The following is a 19,689-nucleotide window of genomic DNA, read 5'->3' as shown; positions in this document are numbered from 1 at the left end:
AATTTCGATTTTTGTCTCAGGTGGGGAAAAAAGTTTGCAGTGGAACAAACAGTTTGAAGCAAAAGTTGCACATTTAAGTGTGACCAGAGATTCGTTATCAATTATCCAAAGGGTATAAGTAACCCAAGTACAATTTTTCATGTGATGTTTAACACGATGATCGGTGTGAAAAATGTATGTGATACATTTACAATCATTGGATCTAGTAGGATGCCCCGAGGCAAAGTAAATTGGTTGAATACTCATTTTTTATTTGTCCGATGTTTGGTTCAAATTTCAAAGATAAATGACATACAATATTATGTTGTCCAAATATATTAATTTATCATCTTTATATTATTCATCAATCATCATCTTATCATTCCTGAACCAAGTAGCCTCCGGTTAGAGTCAAATAAAATCATGTTACACCAACGGAGAAAGGTACGATACTTATACTTATAAGTCAGTCATGTTAAAAAATTTATTTAAATTTTGTTTGTGAACGTATTTCATATTTTAAAAGATATCCTTTTATTTAGTAGAATATGAAATAGAAGTTATGACATGTCAGTAAACCTTGAGTTTCCTAGGTATCACTGATAGTGCCTGCAAGAACCAGTCGGTTATGATTAACGTACAGTACGGTCCCTTCATCTCATATATCTCGATCGAATCTGTCAAAGTGTTGTAGTTGAATCCGATGCCTTTTTGGTAATTGAAGCGTTAAAGAACTCTTGAGATGCTCGCAAAAATGCCCTTTCAACGGCCAAGCCAAGTATTCCCTGTTTTCTTGGACTCATATTCACAGGGTCCTCATAAGCTCAAAACCGTGCAAGTGTGTTTTAAGAGTCAACTACGATTTATGTTTATTACAAACTTTGGTCCTCTGCAATCATTGACGTTGTATCCTTGTCCCGACTCCCGATTAGTGAATGGCTGTATAAGAATGTATACCAACTGATGTGATAATTTAGTGACTTGGCCATCTTAGATGTCAACAAGTTCAGTACATCAAAAAACAATAATCGACAAGGCATCCTGGGGATTAACGATAGAGCACTCGCTTCGCATGTGAAACGCACGATTATTTTGTTACGGAAAATGAATATAGAATTGAGAAGGCATCTGATCAAAATTAGCACCAGAATTCCTCACTTGCAAAATGGATAAGGTCTAGTTAGCCACCAATCGACATGGACAACTTAAAGGAGCACATCTTAAAGAATAAATAAATGCAATCTCCCTAAATCAACTCACAAGGTATTCCTGAATCAACTCACTAAGTATTACATGTTACTGAATAGTGTTACACTGCAAGAAAGCATCTATGGGCACGGCTATTACAGCTGGATCAATTTTTTAGAACAGTAGGTACCTAGAAGAAACCACCCAACAATGATTAAAAAGAAGATGGTCAAATAAGTGAGGAAGGTTGCTCCTCCAAAGACAAGCCCGAGGCCAACGACTAAGAGGAATGGCAAATAAGTTCGCATGATAGCAGTTTTACTGACCCATTGTCCCTTGAGAAAAATAAGAACAGCCAAGTTTACTACGTTCCAACCGCCAGCCTGAAACATCAGCCTATTCAGACAATTGGCTACAAATGAATGGCAATTGCAAGTGAGAAGGTTGTAGGAATGATGCTGGTACTCTTGTGTGCTCTTGCGTAGCGCATCGTCCCACATCAGAATATCACTACTGCCTCCATTTTCCTTTGATTCATCTTCACTGTCATGCCCCGAGGAATTGATAAAAGTGAAGCACTGCGAACAGATTCAGGACCACAAATTACAGCTTTGCATTTAAAAGCTATTCCCGGAACTTGATTATCTGAACAATTCAAGAAACAGGATATATTTCCCGTACATATAACAATTTATGAAATTCAAGTCATCTTAATTGCCACATAAGCCCGAGAAAAATCCCAAAAGATTAGTCTATCATGTAAGAACAATAATCTAAATTAGGATCAGATCATCCATAATCACATTATCAATAGCCACTGCCCTTTGCCGTCCATCTCAAGTCTCACCTAATCTACTCACACAGTCAGCACTAGTTTCAGTTTGGATATAAACCTTCTTGAAAAGTTTTAAGCCTGAGAGTTTCAAACATACTTGTTCAAAATTTAAATGGTATGTTTTAAAGGATTAGAATGAACGAACTGAAAGAAAGGGTTTTACAATCTATGATCAGATTTATAATAATCAATTCGACCTGCTCTTTGTTGAGTTGAATGTAACGGGTCGGTGATCCAAAGGTAAAATTGTCAACACAAACGAAATTTGGCCCAGCAAAATCCAAAATAACACCGTCCTCCCTGCATATCCCAATGTGGCCAATGCATGGGAAAAGACAAGACAACACGGGAAGAGGCGACCAAACAATGCAGCAAGGATAGCGGCTACTTTTCGGATCAATCTGCATTGAATCGCCAGGGTTTTCTTCAATCATCAAGATGCGATCGGGTTCCCCAATTGATCTCATCGCATAAACTGCGAAATGCTATAAATTTCCCCTTAAAAGTCGTGAAAACATTTCAAATCTAATCGGGAACAGTTAATCAGTTAAACAAACCTAAAGTACTCAATTTGATAGCTGCTCAAGGAACGTAAATAAACTAAGATAATTCACACAACAGAATCGCGTGAAACATTCTTTTGTTCTGCAGATGCAACAGAAGTATCAGACAATATAAACCCTAAACTTGATTATGGTTGAAATCATAGGGAAAAATTGGGAATTGCCGAGCGGAGACATGCGTACCTTGGGAGGGCGGAAGCTGAATAAACGGAGAGATATAGAAGACGCCGGCTCAACTGGAACGCAACTGGGTAAACGGTCCAAAGACGCGAGATGGTTAAAATGACGTGCCCATTTTAGGGTTGACCCGACCAGATCAGTTTTTTTGTTTAGGGTAGATCGGCTCAATAATTTTAGTTTTTTAAATAATCAATTTGGGTATTTCGATTTAGTAGAAAATCAAACTAGAAATTCTATTAATAATCTCAATTGATTCCTAAAATTTGAAAAATATGTTTTAATTTGTTTCTTGATATTAGTTTTACTTCAATGCGGTGAGAGTATTTGAATTAAATGTAGATTTCGTAGATTTTTTGTTTCATGAACGATGAAAATTATTTATAAATACAAACCAAATTCATGGGTGAAAGAGACGGTATCCTGTGAGATGGTCTCACGAATCTTTATCTGTGTAACGAGTCAATTTTACTGATATTCACAATAAAACGTAATACTCTTAGCATAAAAAGTAATATTTTTTCATGGATGACCCAAATAAGAGATCTATCTCACAAAATAAGACCCGAGACATCGTCTCACACAAATTTTTTTCTTGATGAAATAGTGCCAATGGATATCCAAATAGTGACAAAATGGATAATTTTTTATAATCATTGGCACGTAACAGTTTGTTACTTTCGTTAACAACAATGGGTTGGGTCATCAGGACTTAGTGATACTCGAGATTAATAAAAATTATTTTAATTATTATCACAATCTTATCAAGTTGAATCATGCACAAAATGAATGTCCCAGCGCGGGAACCATTGTTTATTTAGCAAAATAACATGTGGGATCCATGCCAGTTTGGAAGTTCTGTAGTAAGTATCTTACGAGTCGTGAGGCGATCTCACATTTATCATCAGAAATAATAATTTTGACATAAAAATTAAAATAAATATATTATAAGGCGGTTTCATTTATATTTATTTATCCACATGAAGAAACAATTATATTTATAATAAAAATAATATTTTTGACATAAGAAATGATTTTTTATTGATAATTTAAATAAAATATATGTAAATTTTTATATAATGAGTATATTTTTTCAGGAGATGAATCGAATAGAAAATCTTTTTCAAAAAAATTACTTGTGAAACCACTTTACGTGGAATTTTTGTGATATAATAATAGTCCAGTCACTTAGAATAATACAAGTGTCAATTGGACCAAGCTCGCAGTGTCCATTCAGTTCTTAGCCAGACTGCACCTTGTAAGTTCACACATACGTTACAAATACAATTAACATGGAAATAAAATATGAGTTTATCGACGACTTTTGACACAAAAGTTTTGCAAAGTCCACTCGAAACAAAAGGAGAACAAAATAACCGCAAGTATATGCATACATATATCTCGACTAAAAACCCGAATAAACAAATTTAACTGAGTCGAGTTTGTTTAAATTGAATCTTGAATCTCGTTTTAAATTTGAAATATTTATGTCACATGGACGAAAAATAATCGACAAAAATACAAAGATTTCGACCATTTATAAAATCTATACCATTATAAAATTTCATATATTTTTCCATTATAAAAAAAAGTTTTCTTATACAATTTGTTTTCACATTCAAATTCAACCTAAAATCTCATCTTTGTTGGTAGAAAATCCCAAGTGTAAATATCAATTAATTTGTTTGAATTATAAACATTTTTATTTTTTATTATATTATTATTACTAAACTTGACTTGCAAGGAAGCAGCAGTCTATCAGAGTGCCCGAGGAAGTTTTCAAACAATTTCGTTGAACTAGTTTCGAAATATATTATGCTCTTCCTAACAATTTTAAAAGGCATTTTTCATCATCTCGAACCCGAAAGAGCTCTTGATTTTCGTTCATGCTGATGCGTACTTTTTACTTGTAAGTAATCGCAGTTGGTAAGTCCCTATTTTGAAATGGCGGGTTCGATTTTTTTTTCTTTTTTCGGTTTTTCTGATATCGTTTGTATCGATGCGTCAATTACGGTTAGATTTTCTTGATCGTCCTGGATCGCGTTTCAAATGATCGTGTTTAGGTTTTCTTGGTGATTGGTGTTGATGATTCTGATGATATTTTTTATTATGGGGAAAAATTTTCTATTTTTGTTTGTCAATTGAAGAAACCCATAATTGAGGGTCAGTAAACTTTTATTGGGTTTTCTTTTGATTCTACGGATGTTTATTGCTTTTATGCGTTATGGTGCTTTAATTCTATTTCTTTTGTTTACGCACTCGCATAATAAATTTTCTGTGTTTGGCTTGAATTTATGTTTCATGTTCGCCTAATTCTGTCCAATTTTTATATATTAACGGTATTTAATTCTTGACTTGAATGTCAGGCCCCCATTTGGTTACGAAATTTCTTGATTGATTAGTCTACCTTGTATTGGCAGGGGAATCTAAGCAACTGCGTTCTTGAATAACAATTCAAGAATCATGAGTTCACTGAAACAAATTGATGAGGGTGTGGACGATATGCTCATTTGGGATGACTGGTACTTCGTTGAATCAGAAGAAGCGGAGCCAGAAGGAAAGAAGGTAGAAGCTATAGATGAAGATGAGGATGAGGATGAGATGAACGAGAAGGAAGAGGAAAAGGGAGAGGCAAAAGAAGAGAATGAGGAGGAAGAAGAAAAAAAAGAGGAAGAGGAAGAGGAAGAGGAAGAGGAGAAGAAGAAGATTTATTAGAAGAAGAAGATTTATTAGAAAATTTATCGATCATAAGTAAGTATAAAGAAACCAAAATGGGCTCCTCAAGCATGGATCGAAAACACCATCACGAGGTTTGTTTCATCTTCCTTTTAACTTTTTAGTTAATTTGGGATGTGATTGAATTATGCTTGTTATCTCATTTGGATAATCTTCTATTTCTTCAATTTTGTATATGACTCCAGTCATCTTCAATATATTTATGTATGGACTCCGAATCTTTCATGATTTAGTTGGTTCATGAGATGTTTCGAGCACATATTTATATGTTTTTTTAAACGTTGACTAGTTTTGTATAATAGTAATTTTTGGATTAACAATACCCTACTATTTGAGTAGTCAGGCCAATGATGATGAAGCTTTAGTTTCTCCAAGGTTTTAAAGACTTGGCCGTCATTTTTTAAACCATGCTTTTGGTATATCAGCAAACACTAGCTAATTTTTGATATATTCGTCAACCCTGATTGCAGCTTAGACGTTTCCAATTTTCTCCATTTTTCAATAAGAACAAAAGCAAGGACATCAAAATTCTCGTAAAAGAATATGTTCTCCCTTTCCTTCCAGCAAAAAGCCTTGTCAGATTCAGGGCTGTATCAATGGAGTGGGATCAATGGATTCAAAGTCCCTTTTTAGCCCATCAGCAAAGTTACTCCTTCCAAGAATTATCCGGTTACTTTTATCAACAGAACCAAGAAAATATTGAGTTTTTAACCATGAATCGTCGTGCATATGGAGTTCCAAAACCTTCCCTCGGTTTCTTGCCTGAATCTGTGAGCATTAAAAGCTCCTCTAACGGCTTGATACTCTGCGAAGATCAAAATGGCAATAACACTTACTACATCTGCAATCCTGTAAACAAAGAGTGGAAAGAACTTCCTCTGCCTCACTATTATCACAGACCTGAAACAGCAATTGTTCTTGCCTTTGAACCATCTGTACTCAACATGGATGCTAGTTATCAGTTGATCTGCCCAGTAACTTTTGTTGATCAGCCAATTATCTGCTTTGAAGTATACTCCTCTAAAACAAGATCCTGGACAGAATCAACCACAATTTGTCTAGAGTTGGAGGCAGGTTCGACTCTAAGAGGCAGCGGATTCTATGTTAAAGGAACGGCTTATTGGGAAACATCCTCAAGAAAAGTGGTGGCTTTTAATCCGACAAATGCAATTCACGAGATTATCTCACTACCAAATCATTGTCCACAGGGAGGAATCTTGACAGAGATGAATGAGGAGCTATGCTACATTGGGATTTCTAGTGTCGATGGGAATGACCACTTTGTTGAGATCTACGGGGGACTGTATTTGGATTTGAAGTACAAAATGAAACTGCATCTTCAAATGGCATTGAATCGGTATCGAGTTCTACCGTGTCTAAATGGAAATATCGTGATGATTCTGAATGGGTGTGCTATACACTCGTATAGCTTGAAGAATGAAAAACTTGAAGTCATAGGCTGGAATGCTGGAAGGTCCGAGGGAATGTATCTGCCTTACGTAAATAGTCTAGTTTCTGTGGGGTAGGACTTCCATTTTCTGCTTTCCTTGTATTGTAGCAGGGATCCCATAGAAGCTGAAATCTGGTTATTGTGTGGTGTCATGTACAATGTCCAATAATACTGCTCAGTACTTTTGACTTTTGAGTTGTGATTAGATTTTTTGTATTGTTTTCTTTTTTTTTTTGAGCTAAGACAGGAGATATGTTTTTACATATTGTAATCTCGTATGTGGGGAAGTTCTTCCCTTCTTTTTCGAAAACCAGAACTTGGTTTTTCTTTTTTTAATCCAAACTCTGGTTTTAATGCACACCGCAAAGCACTAATAAATAAATGAATTCAAGGTAGACAAGAAATGACAAACAATTTTCTATACCATGCCATTCTCTCTCGTTGCAACTTGAAAACATTTTACATACACTGAGATTAATTGTACTGCCAATCATGAAGGAAAATTCAATGATATCAAAAGCAAAGCCCCTTTATTTTTCAAACACTGCCAAACTTAGTACAGGAAAATCGTCAGAACACTCAAAAACAAAAAAAAACAAAAAACCATAAAAAAACATCCTTTAAATTGTGCAAGAATTAGTGGGCTGACGGAGAATGCTTACCACACTCCCAACAACCACCCCGGCTCCGACCACCACTATATCCCCATCCTCCTCCTCCTCCTCCTCCTCCTCCTCCTCCACCTCCATTTCCGCCACCCCATCCATGGCCACCCCCATTACCTCCACCTCCGCCACCCCCATTAGCCCCACCTCCCCCGCCTCCGCCACCACTCCCACCGTTACCGCCTCCTCCACCCCCGCCACCACCTCCATTACCCTTGCCTCCCCCGCCGCCTCCCCCACCATTACCACCTCCGTCGCCTCCATTACCTCTGCCTCCCTTCCCGCCGCCCCCACCATTACCGCCTCCTCCACCGCCGCCTCCTCCATTACCCTTGCCTCCCCCGCCGCCACCCCCACCATTACCGCCTCCGCCGCCTCCATTACCTATGCCTCCCTTCCCGCCGCCCCCACCATTACCGCCTCCTCCCCCGCCGCCACCTCCATTACCCTTGCCTCCCCCGCCGCCACCCCACCATTACCACCTCCGCCACCTCCTCCGCCGCCTCCATTACCTCTGCCTCCCCTCCGCCCGCTCCGACTATTTCCCCCTCCATTATCACCTGCATGCCTTCTCTTATTCTTTCTTTGTTCTCCCGAAACACTGCCAATCTCACCACCACCTCCCCCCCCCCCCCCCCCACCAGCACCACCGCTTCCACCCCCGCCAGACCCATCCCCACTAGCTCCTCTGCTGTCTTTTCTCACGCCATTATGAGGTGAAATCGTTGTGTTTGAGAGTCCAACATTATAAGTCGAACCGTGTCCATGTAACAACTTCCCAGTGGAAGAATTGCCATGAATGTCATCATCTTGGGCAATGGTCTCAAATATCAAGAAAGGACTCGACAAAATGAAAATGACGAGAAATTGAAACAAACCCATGTTCATTTTTTTGGACAACACCTGTTCATGCATATATATAACATCGAATTGCGCTATTGAATAACATGTACAGGCATTCCCCACCCTATAGCTCAAAAAAAATCACTAAACATGCATAGATATATATAGCTGCAAAAATGATGGATTTGATCTTGACAAGAATCGGTAGCTTCAGTGTGAATTTTTGTCCCCACTGCACGTTCTTGCTTGTTATAGTTAATACATATACTACGCATGCCCATTGTCGGGTCCGAGACAAAGATTATTTGCAACCGAAGGAAACTTATATTTTTGACAAAATATATACACACACACACAACATATACACATAAATGAAATTTAAAAATAAAATAAATTAATTTGTGAGTCCTTACCTTGAAAAATAAGTTAAGGATGTAAGCGTATAAATAATTGTTGTGAAGAACAAGTGAACTTTAACTTTACTTCCTGAAGAACGAGAATTGAGTTTCCTTTCAAGGAATTTATTAATTCATAATTTTATCAATAAAATGAATAAATATGCATTAATTTATATAAAAAGTGCAGTAAGACAGCTATCACATTAAATTAGGGCAAAAACTTGTGTGAGACGGTCTCACGGGTCGTATTTTGTGAGACAGATCTTTATTTGGGTTATCCATGAGAAAATATTACTTTTTATGCTAAGAGTATTACTTTTTATTGTGAATATCGGTAGGGTTGACCCGTCTCACAAATTAGGATCCGTGAGACGGTCTCACATGAAACTCACTCTTAAATTAGATAATCAAGTGTGTGAAAATAATATGTTATATCTTTGTGCAACATCACTCCACGTCACTTGTGAGATATAATCCATTAAATTTTATAGATGTATTCATGATAGAACAACAATCATGCATAGGAGCAATAATTTCCATCCCATGTCTATTAGGTGTTCGATCTTTTGTTTTTCCTTTCCTTGATGGAGGAATCAATACATACATAGATCCACACACACATATATGTATATTAAAATTCGATTTGGCACACGAACTATTGATAAATTGACAAATTTTTACATAAACTAATGTAAATTACTTGAACGATACACAATCCAACTAAAAAGTCCATTTTACTCTTTAACAAAATTTATTTTAAATCAAATTAATTTTAGTAAATTCAACTAAATGCTCTTTTTCAATTGAAATTTCTCTTATATATGGCTTTTCAGCCATTGCACGCTAGCTTGAAAAAGTTCTCGATCATCATCCCGGTTTTATTTAAAGAAAGTGAAGTGTTCCTCCATTTTATTTCTCAAAATTATTATTTTATTAAAAGTATAAAATAAATTATATTATTTAAAATTTATAATAAATAAGCAGCTTACAATTTTTCAAATATATTTATATTTTACTCATTAATAAATTATATGTCCAAATATAATATATTTTGAAAATATTTATACATATATAATAAATAGAATTTTTTTCTATCTATACTAAATTATTATAATTATATATTCATAAAATCACAATCAATAAATAAATCATTTATACTACTAAAATATATTTTAATATAAAGATAAAAAGTAAATTAAATATTATTTTTACGATAAAGGGAGGGAGAACAAATATACTCATAATCAAGAACAAATAAAAAAAAATTAAATCAAAGCATAAATTATAGGTCATCTGAATCACGCAAATTGGAACAATAATTAAGGTTTTTTTTTAAAAAAAAATAAAATAAAATTATAAGATACATGTCTTTTCATGATCTACAACTTTAATATTGAACATCTTTTTAAATTCCCAACATATCGACACCAGATTTTGAAAATTAAAATGATGATTATATTTGTTTCAATCGTCTAAAAACAATATCACGGGGCTCCAGTGATATATATTTATTTTGTTATATTTTCATCAATATAATAAATTATTTTTTGTTCTTGCATAATTTGAATTGATAATTAATTATCATAATATAATTTTAAATAAATATAATATTTTAACAATTAATCAATAAAACAACCTTGAAAATAAAATTGTGTACCTAATCGGTTTTAATAAATATTAATTGGATTAAAAGTAATTTAGGTTAAGAGGAAACTTGAATTTTTAGTTTGATCATATATTAATCAAGTCATTTAAAATAGTTCAAATATCGATTTGACAATTTATTAAAAGTTCGTGTACCAAAATGAATTTTATTATATATATTGAATATGATTAAAAAAAATATTTGCTTATAGAAATATTTGAGCTGAATATGAAATAATAATTTATAAATAATAATATATGTATTTTCTTTAATTAAAATGGAGATATGATGGTGAATGTTATTATTTGGGTAATTTGTAGAAAAATACACCTGCCAATGATTTTTTTAAGATTCAGTACACATAAGTTTTTTTTTGTATTTTAATACATGACAAAAGACAAACTTAGTTTTTACTACATGTTTCATGTATTTTTACTTTTTTACCATTTTTACTTAATAAAAAATTATATAAATCCCTTTTTTTGTTAGCTATCTTCTATTTTCACTCACCATTCCCGATACATTTGGACCACATATACATTGAATTAAAATATTTTTTTATTTCAAAAAACAATTCACAACTAAGCATTGAACTTTTTGAAATACTTAATTTTACTTGCGAAATACTTAATTTCAATTTTAAAATACTTGATTTAGTAAATGACATACTCATAATGTGTATTAAAATATTTGATATTCGAATATGCAAAGCAAGTTCACCAAGTGCTCGTATTTCCTTCCAAGATCCATTTGGATGACATGTTCATTTCATTTAATTATTTTTTTATTTTAAAAAACAAAACAAATTCGCAACTAAACATTGAACTTTTTCAAGTACTTAGTTTTACTTGCGAAATACCTAATTGCAGTTTTAAAATACTTGATTTGGTAAATGAGATACTCAGAATGAGTATTAAAATACTGGATATTCGAATATGCAACGCAAGTTCACCAAGTGCTCGTATTTTCATCCAAAATCTATTTAGATAACTTGTTCATTTCATTTAATTATTTTTTTATTTTTAAAAAAACAAATTCGCAACTAAGCATTGAAATTTTTTAAGTACTTAGTTTTACTTGCGAAATACCTAATTTCATTTTTAAAATACTTGATTTGGTAAATGAGATACTCAAAATGAGTATTAAAATACTGGATATTAGAATATGCAACGTAAGTTCACCAAATGCTCGCATTTCCATCCAAAATGCATTTGGATGACATGTTCATTTCATTTAATTATTTTTTTATTGTTAAAAAACAAATTCGTAACTAAGCATTGAACTTTTTCAAGTACTTACTTTTATTTGCAAAATACCTAATTTTAATTTTAAAATACTTGATTTAGTAAATGAAATACTCAGAATGAGTATTAAAATACTGGATATTCGAATATGCAACGTAAGTTCACCATATACTCGCATTTCCATCGAAGATGCATTTGGATGACATGTTCATTTCATTTAATTATTTTTTTATTGTTAAAAAACAAATTCGTAACTAAGCATTGAACTTTTTCACGTACTTACTTTTATTTGCAAAATACCTAATTTAAATTTTAAAATACTTGATTTAGTAAATGAAATACTCAGAATGAGTATTAAAATACTGGATATTCGAATATGCAACGTAAGTTCACCAAGTGCTCGCATCACCAAGTGTTCGCATTTACATCCAAGATGCATTTGGATGACATGTTCATTTCATTTAATTATTTTCTTTATTTAAAAAAAAAAACAAATTCGCAACTAAGTATAGAACATTTTGAAGTACTTACTTTTACTTGCGAAATATCTAATTTCAATTTTAAAATACTTGATTTGATAAATGAGATACTCAGAATGAGTATTAAAATACTGGATATTAGAATATGCAACGTAAGTTCACCAAGTGCTCGCATTTCTATCTAAGATACATTTGGATGACATGTTAATTTCATTTAATTGTTTTTTTATTGTTAAAAAAACAAATTCGCAACTAAACATTGAACTTTTTCAAGTACTTAGTTTTACCTGCGAAAGACCTAATTTCAGTTTTAAAATTTTTGATTTGATAAATGAGATACTCATAATGAGTATTAAAATACTGGATATTTGAATATGCAATGTAAGTTTACCAAGTGCTCGTGTTTCCATCCAAGATGCATTTGGATGACATGTTCAAGGACTTTTTAGCAGCCACAAAGCATTGAAAGAGAAAAAAAGGCTTGGAACGAAGATTTGAAGATTTCCGGACAATGTTTTTCGAGCGAATAACCCGTGATAGGAACGAGTAGCATAATACGTGGATTTACAATTTACATAGAAATATGAAGTCGGATACACGTCGATAGTCATAGTCCAGTAGGTCGAAAGTTAGGGGATTTAATAAAACGACATGCAATTCACCATTGACAAATAATTAAAGAGATTTAATTACTTCACTGAGTTGAATTAGTTTGGCATAGCTTGAGAGGGCATGTTCAATTGGATATGAAATCTCGTCGAAAGCATAGATCATTGTCGAACGAATTAAGTAGATTAAGGAGGGGTAGGTGAACCGAGATTCTCAACAAATTCATTTCTCATTGAACTTTAATCAATCATTCTAGCTTATTTATTTCATCATTCAATCCTTGAACCATTTCATTGAGTTTTTATTTAATAATCGTAGTAGTAAACAATCATCTGAAGTATTGCTGCTAAAAATTGAATAACTGAGAATAATAATTGAGAAATACAATCCTTAGATGAACGATACTCGTACTCTTATACACTATATTATTACTTGACATCGTGCACTTGCGATTATTTCGAGCTTGAATATTATTGATTTTTACTAAGAATTTTACAATGAAAGTTTTGCTCGATCACTAAGCATAGAACATTTTGAAGTACTTACTTTTACTTGCGAAATACATAATTTTAATTTTAAAATACTTGATTTGGTAAATGAGATACTCATAATATGTGATAGAATACTGGATATTCGAATATGCAACGTAAATTCAGTCATGGTTGGTTTTCCAGCTAAGATTAATACTTATTCATGTCATTTAAAGAAATGAACACAGTTCATTAGTGATCGTGGAGTAAGAGTAAGTTGTTTGTAAATCAAAATAAGCACTTACTTTTAACAAAAATATAGTAGCATACTTTTCCCGGAGTAAAAGTAAGTTCTTTCTTTGTATATCGAAATAAATTGTTATTTTTATTTCATGAGGAGTGATGAACAATGTATTTGTTAAAATTTCAATTGCATTGAAATTGCATCATAATGCATATTAGAAATATCCAGTATTTTATTACCTATTCTGAGTATCTCATTTATGAAATCAAGTATTTTGAAACTGAAATTAGGTACTTATCAAGTAAACTAAGTACTTTAAAAGTTTCATGTTTAGTTGGGAATTTGATATTTTTTTACAAAATAGATATCACACGATAAGATTATGTCGTCCAAATGCATCTTCTAAGGAAAGATCAACACTTGGTGAACTTACATTGCATATTCGAATATCCAGTATTTTAATACATATTCTGAGTATCTCATTTACCAAATCAAGTATTTTAAAATTGAAATTAGGTGTTTCGCAAGTAAAACTAAGTACTTGAAAATGTTTAATGCTTAGTTACGAATTTGTTTTTTTAACAATAAAAAAATAATTAAATGAAATGAACATGTCATCCAAATGCATCTTCGATGGAAATGCGAGAATTTGGTGAACTTACGTTGCATATTCTAATATCCAGTATTTTAATATTCATTTTGAGTATTTCATTTATCAAATCAAGTATTTTAAAATTGAAATTAAGTATTTCGTAAGTAAAACTAAGTACTTCAAAAATTTTGATGCTTAGTTGTGAATTTAAAAACAAAAAATATTTAAGTGAAATGTACATGTCATCCAAATGCATCTTGGATGAAAATGCGAGCATTTGGTGAACTTACGTTGCCTACTAGAATATCCAGTATTTTATTAACTTTTATGAGTATCTCATTTACCAAATCAAGTATTTTAAAACTGAAATTAGGTATTTCGCAAGTAAAACTAGGTACTTAAAAAATTTCAATGCTTAGTTGCGAATTTGTTTTTTTAAAATAAAAAAAATAATTAAATGAAATGAACAAGTTATCTAAATAGATTTTGGATGGAAATACGAGCACTTGGTGAACTTGCGTTGCATATTCGAATATCCAGTATTTTAATACTCATTCTGAGTATCTCATTTACCAAATCAAGTATTTTAAAACTGCAATTAGGTATTTCGCAAGTAAAACTAAGTATTTGAAAAATTTCAATGCTTAGTTGCGAATTTGTTTTGTTTTTTAAAATAAAAAAATAATTAAATGAAATGAACATGTCATCCAAATTGATCTTGGAAGGAAATACGAGCACTTGGTGAACTTGCGTTGCATATTCGAATATCAAATATTTTAATACACATTATGAGTATGTCATTTACTAAATCAAGTATTTTAAAATTTAAATTAAATATTTCGCAAATAAAATTAAGTATTTCAAAAAGTTCAATGCTTAGTTGTGAATTGTTTTTTAAAATAAAAAAATATTTTAATTCAATGTATATGTGGTCCAAATGCATCGAGAATGATGAGTGGAAAGAGAAGATGACTAACAAAAAAAATGGATTTATATAATTTTTTATTAAGTAAAAAAGGATAAAAAGGTAAAAATACATGAAACATGTAGTAAAAACTAAGTTTGTCTTTTGTCAGGTATTAAAATACAAAAAAAACTTATGTGTACTGAATCTTAAAAAAATCATTGGCAGATGTATTTTTCTACAAATTACCGTTATTTTTTATTCTTATATTATTTATTTCATGCAAGTCACGAGCCAAGCAGTACTTGATCGAATTTTTTTATCCCATCCAATAATCATAGTAAACGCAGCCAGTTATTTAATTAAGATAAACCATACAATAACAATATGTTGTTGTCTGCTCACTGAAAATTATCGATTTTAAAGACCAAGAAGAAATAAAAAATGGAGAGGAGAAAAGAACGCTGGCATCAATTATACAACATACTGATCAAGGTTGATTTCCTGCTCCATAATCATTTACTTCTCTTTTGTAAAGCTAGGACCAGCATGTTACTTTGGGCGTCTTCGGTAGGGATAAAATATATCGTCAAGATTCTGCTTTATTTGGTTCCCCACTTTGCGAGCGTTCTTGACTACACCATTTGCAACGAGGTTTGCGTTCCGAGCAAACCTACATAGATAAACAACAGAACATGTATACATCGCATTTGATGTATGTCGAGTTGCAAATGTTACTTCGTTTTTGAACTTGGCTAGAAGGCATTACAGATAAACGCGTGAGGTAATAAGACAGTCAAAATGTTTAGACCATTTGCTCAACCTAAACCTATTGCGCGTACTATGATGCCAAAGAGGGAACCAAAACGGGATACCTGTTCAAGAAATCATCCCCAGTTGAATGAGCTGGTTTATGAGATCGACGTTGTGGCAAACTATTACCATCTGTGGCAAATGATACCAAATTACTTCGGAATTTACTCCAGGTGACAAATAGCATAAACAAATCAAAACTAACTCAGAACCATTGGTTTCTGAGTTAGCAACATGGCGATATAAGAGAATATTTCTCCATTCAACAGTACCTACTACCATTATTGAGCCAATATGTGCTAGCATAAAAAGGTTAATACTAAAGCATCATTAGTATTTGAAACAACAAAATTGCTACCATTCCTAGCATATAAGCTACACGGCGAATATTCTTCTTTGTGGTTTTGAGCAAATATTTACAGATGTCAGCTTTGTGATGGTTAGCAACACATCAAAACATCAAGTTCAGGAAAAGCAAAGTTTTCAATCAGTGTTGAATTCCCAGAACTTGAGAATAAAAATACAATTTCTTTGTCTTACTTTATTGGCACAATTCGTTTCTATTTTTAGATAAACCTATATCACTTTCTAGTTTGTTCATGTCAAAGTAGGACAACACCACTTTCTCCATCTAATGCGAAGCTGGAATATTTACTGGTGGAAATGGAACTCCTGGCATATACAAGTCACTGCACCTTAAATAAAATAACCACAAGGCTAATGCTCATACTCTACCAATAAGTCCCATATATTGGGAGCAAAGTTTGTAAAAGAACATTTCAGTACAAGCAAGCATATAGAAGAGTATCACCTTCTTTAGCATGAGCATGGGTAGGAGCAGACGCAGTCTCAGCCGTATTGACTCTTCGATCAACTAAAACCTGGAAACAGGGTTAATTATATCAGCATGATTATGTACAAGGATCGAGAAGAGGCATCAATGGTAACTTTCAAATGCCACAGCAGAAGTGGTGATAATGAGTCAAAGTATCACTATCATTTTCCTTTGCACAGTCATATCATTAACAGATATAATTAATGGATTATCCTTGCTCATGGTTGAATAAAGTATATGTATTTGAAAGAGATTTCCACACAATGAATTTTATAATATCTAAATTATCACTAAAATGCTCCAATTTGATAATTCCAACAAACACGATAAGTGACCAAAAAAAAAAACAAACCACCGAAAAATACCGTTCCACAAACCATTGCAAGTAAAAAATATGAAACTTCCCAGTCCTGGGATTCGATAAAATCTCAATCCACTAAAAGCCCATATACAATCAAATGACACCCGTGTTCATTTTTTTTTATTAAAATACAAAATAAATTAATCTTCGTTGAAAAATCATACTTTACTCCGCTTATATCTTTTTTGCTTCTAAGAATTTCCTGAACAATAAATTAAAATGTCAACCTTTGATTCTCAAACTCACGTCAATCTACTTGAATTTTCTTCATGCCAGCAAATATATAAAGTTTAAAATCTATGGACCCAAGAGATATTATCAAATTTCTCAGACCGTTTTATATCATCAACCTACTCAACTATCGTAATTTGTTTCAGGTTGTTAAAATCAATTTGTTACTGTTAAACAAGTTCAAATGTCAATGCTATGAAATACCATAGCATTAAACAAATTACTGAACCAGTAACATTTTCCACACGACTCAGAAAGTTTAATCAGACAATAAATTACACAAACAAATATTTTAAATCATCTTGTCAATCCACGCCATAAATTCAACAAGATACACAAAAATTAAGGACAAAAGTGAAATGTTGACCTCAAGACCAACACAAACTGGTAATTCTGCTCGAGTCCCCTGACTGTTTGAGGCTTCATCTTTTTGGTCCACATAAAGAGAATAACCGACACAACCATATCTAAAATCTGCGATGCTCCTACCCTCTTCGGAAGCCTCCATCTCAGATTGTCCAAGTATATATTCGGGCACTGGTCATCAATACAAAAGCACCATCAACTCAAAACATTAAGCTAAAGGTTGCTTTTCCCCACTCATCCAAATATGCAATTGACATACAAGAAAAATAGATGAGACATCAGGGTCACAAGGTCGAAACATACAACTTGGAAGGCAGCAAAATGGAATGTGCATGTACAGTTGAAACACATTTAGTAAGTTACTGCAATTCATTTCTTATGACATGTTATCCTCTGCCCATAAAGAATGCAGCCCAATTGCTGTAAAACATATGCCAAGTCAACCCAATGATTAAAACAAAAAGAAAAAATAATCATAATCAAGCAAGTGAAACAGGTAAAAAATAGCATAAAAATATGTTGTGGAACAACAAAACCAAGGAAGGGCATTCAATTGTCATGGTTATTAAACCTTGAGGTAAAATTATGTCCATTTATTTGTCACCAAGCACAAAAACAATGATATCCTACTGCCTAACTGATGAGTATATTGAGAAACTAGAGCATAGTCCAACTCACAATCATGCATCTACGGCCATATTCTGAGGTAAAATGTGTACTAAACATAAAACATGTGCCCAGACGCTGTCCAATACCTTCGGTAAAAGCAAATCGGAATTACTAATTCAGCTTTACCAGTCAGACTAAACAAGTAAAGTATCAAGAGTACACGAACCCATCTTGGATTAGCACCAAGGTCTTCCGAACTTTATAGTTTGCAGTCATCGACTATTAAGAAGAGTCTTTCTCAAACTTATAACTACATTTCTTGCTAGATATAATAAGCATCAAAGGCGTGAAACAAAAAAATATATTCACAATTAATCAGAAAAGAAAGCTGTGAAAGAACTCCTACGTGACTTTAAAAAAATAAGAATCACAAATACAATATTAGGCCCAGGAAAAAAAAAACCATTTTAGGGCGATTACCACAAACACATTCTAATCCGAAAAAAAAAACACAGAAACACCTGAAATCGAATGAAATAATAATTAGGTTTCACCATTTGGAAGTGAACGGGTGAGACCCACACACACAGGGTTGCGAGAATCGGCTTTCAAACGGGACGAATAATAAAGGCATCCCTTGCAAGATTTGGCCTTGTTCCCACCACTTATGTTAGCCGTATCAGTATTCTTTGATATCGGTGAGTTGCGGCTTCCATTTTCATTTTGTTTCATTTGATTGCTAACCGCAGCAGCAGCAAGGGAAGAATCGATTGATTCATCCATCGATGATGCTCCCGATCGCATCTCTTCTGTGCTCCTGGTTGTCTTCTCTACTCCTCCGTTGATTCTCTCTTTCTCAGCACCACCCTCCATTGTTCTGCTGTAGTTTTTCGCTTAACTATATATTTTATTGCAAGTCCTGTTGGCCCATCCAATTGTATCTGATTAAAATGAGTTTATTCCATTATTGCAACCTCCTCGTACTTTATGTATTTTCTATTTTCCAATAATTCTTTTTTTACAGTTTTAAGTATTAAAAAAATATAAAAATATTTCCTCAAATATTTAAATGGGTCGAAATACAAATTAAATTTTTATTGATCGCTGGTTCAATTGATTAACCAGTGATTGAACTCAATACAAATTTAAATATTTATTGTATAAGAAAATAATCATAATATATATATATATATATAGTTGAACATATTTATTATGGCAAAAACTTATGTGAGACAGTCTCACAGGTCGTATTTTGTGAGACAGATATCTTATTTGGGTCTCCCATGAAAAAATATTACTTTTTATGTTAAGAATATTTCTTTTTATTGTGAATATTGGTAGGGTTGACCTGTCTCATAAATAAAGATTGATGAGATCGTCTCACAACAGTCATACTCAATTATTAATATCTATATTTCTTGAGTTATTTGTGTGTTTGGATGGCTTGGGATAA

At 33.0% G+C, this 19,689-nt stretch overlaps 3 protein-coding genes across 9 annotated transcripts; 1 reads left to right on the top strand and 2 right to left on the bottom strand.

Moving 5' to 3' along the window:
• Positions 1 to 1,199: 1,199 nt before the first annotated feature.
• LOC142539789 (protein RTE1-HOMOLOG) lies at positions 1,200 to 2,910 on the bottom strand. Of its 4 annotated transcripts, none has more exons than XM_075645500.1 (3): positions 2,749 to 2,910; positions 2,200 to 2,477; positions 1,200 to 1,745 (listed from the first exon to the last, which is right to left on the bottom strand). In XM_075645500.1, exons 2-3 carry the CDS (start codon positions 2,467 to 2,469, stop codon positions 1,323 to 1,325), a joined length of 693 nt encoding a protein of 230 aa, XP_075501615.1. In that variant the 5' UTR covers positions 2,470 to 2,477; positions 2,749 to 2,910; the 3' UTR covers positions 1,200 to 1,322. The 4 variants fall into 4 exon arrangements, with proteins under 4 accessions (XP_075501615.1, XP_075501618.1, XP_075501617.1 ...); XM_075645503.1 differs by having other exon boundaries at positions 2,200 to 2,487; positions 2,749 to 2,895; XM_075645502.1 differs by having other exon boundaries at positions 2,200 to 2,500; positions 2,749 to 2,869.
• Positions 2,911 to 4,488: 1,578 nt separating this feature from the next.
• LOC142539788 (F-box protein At5g49610-like) lies at positions 4,489 to 7,262 on the top strand. Of its 4 annotated transcripts, none has more exons than XM_075645496.1 (3): positions 4,489 to 4,651; positions 5,163 to 5,552; positions 5,949 to 7,262. In XM_075645496.1, the coding sequence occupies exons 2-3, from the start codon at positions 5,514 to 5,516 to the stop codon at positions 7,002 to 7,004; spliced, it is 1,095 nt and encodes a 364-aa protein (XP_075501611.1). In that variant the 5' UTR covers positions 4,489 to 4,651; positions 5,163 to 5,513; the 3' UTR covers positions 7,005 to 7,262. The 4 variants fall into 4 exon arrangements, with proteins under 4 accessions (XP_075501611.1, XP_075501612.1, XP_075501613.1 ...); XM_075645497.1 differs by having other exon boundaries at positions 4,489 to 4,655; XM_075645498.1 differs by having other exon boundaries at positions 4,489 to 4,668.
• An 8,091-nt stretch (positions 7,263 to 15,353) lies between these two features.
• On the bottom strand, positions 15,354 to 19,174 carry LOC142539787 (uncharacterized). The gene is made up of 5 exons (XM_075645495.1): positions 18,791 to 19,174; positions 17,629 to 17,798; positions 16,646 to 16,715; positions 15,897 to 15,966; positions 15,354 to 15,694 (listed from the first exon to the last, which is right to left on the bottom strand). Exons 1-5 carry the CDS (start codon positions 19,107 to 19,109, stop codon positions 15,574 to 15,576), a joined length of 750 nt encoding a protein of 249 aa, XP_075501610.1. The 5' UTR covers positions 19,110 to 19,174; the 3' UTR covers positions 15,354 to 15,573.
• Positions 19,175 to 19,689: the final 515 nt, after the last annotated feature.

Source organism: Primulina tabacum, chromosome 3, assembly GCF_025594145.1.
Source record: "Primulina tabacum isolate GXHZ01 chromosome 3, ASM2559414v2, whole genome shotgun sequence".
NCBI lineage: Eukaryota > Viridiplantae > Streptophyta > Magnoliopsida > Lamiales > Gesneriaceae > Primulina > Primulina tabacum.
The sequence above is the reverse complement of the archived record's forward strand: the minus strand, read 5'-3'. Positions and strand labels throughout refer to the sequence as shown.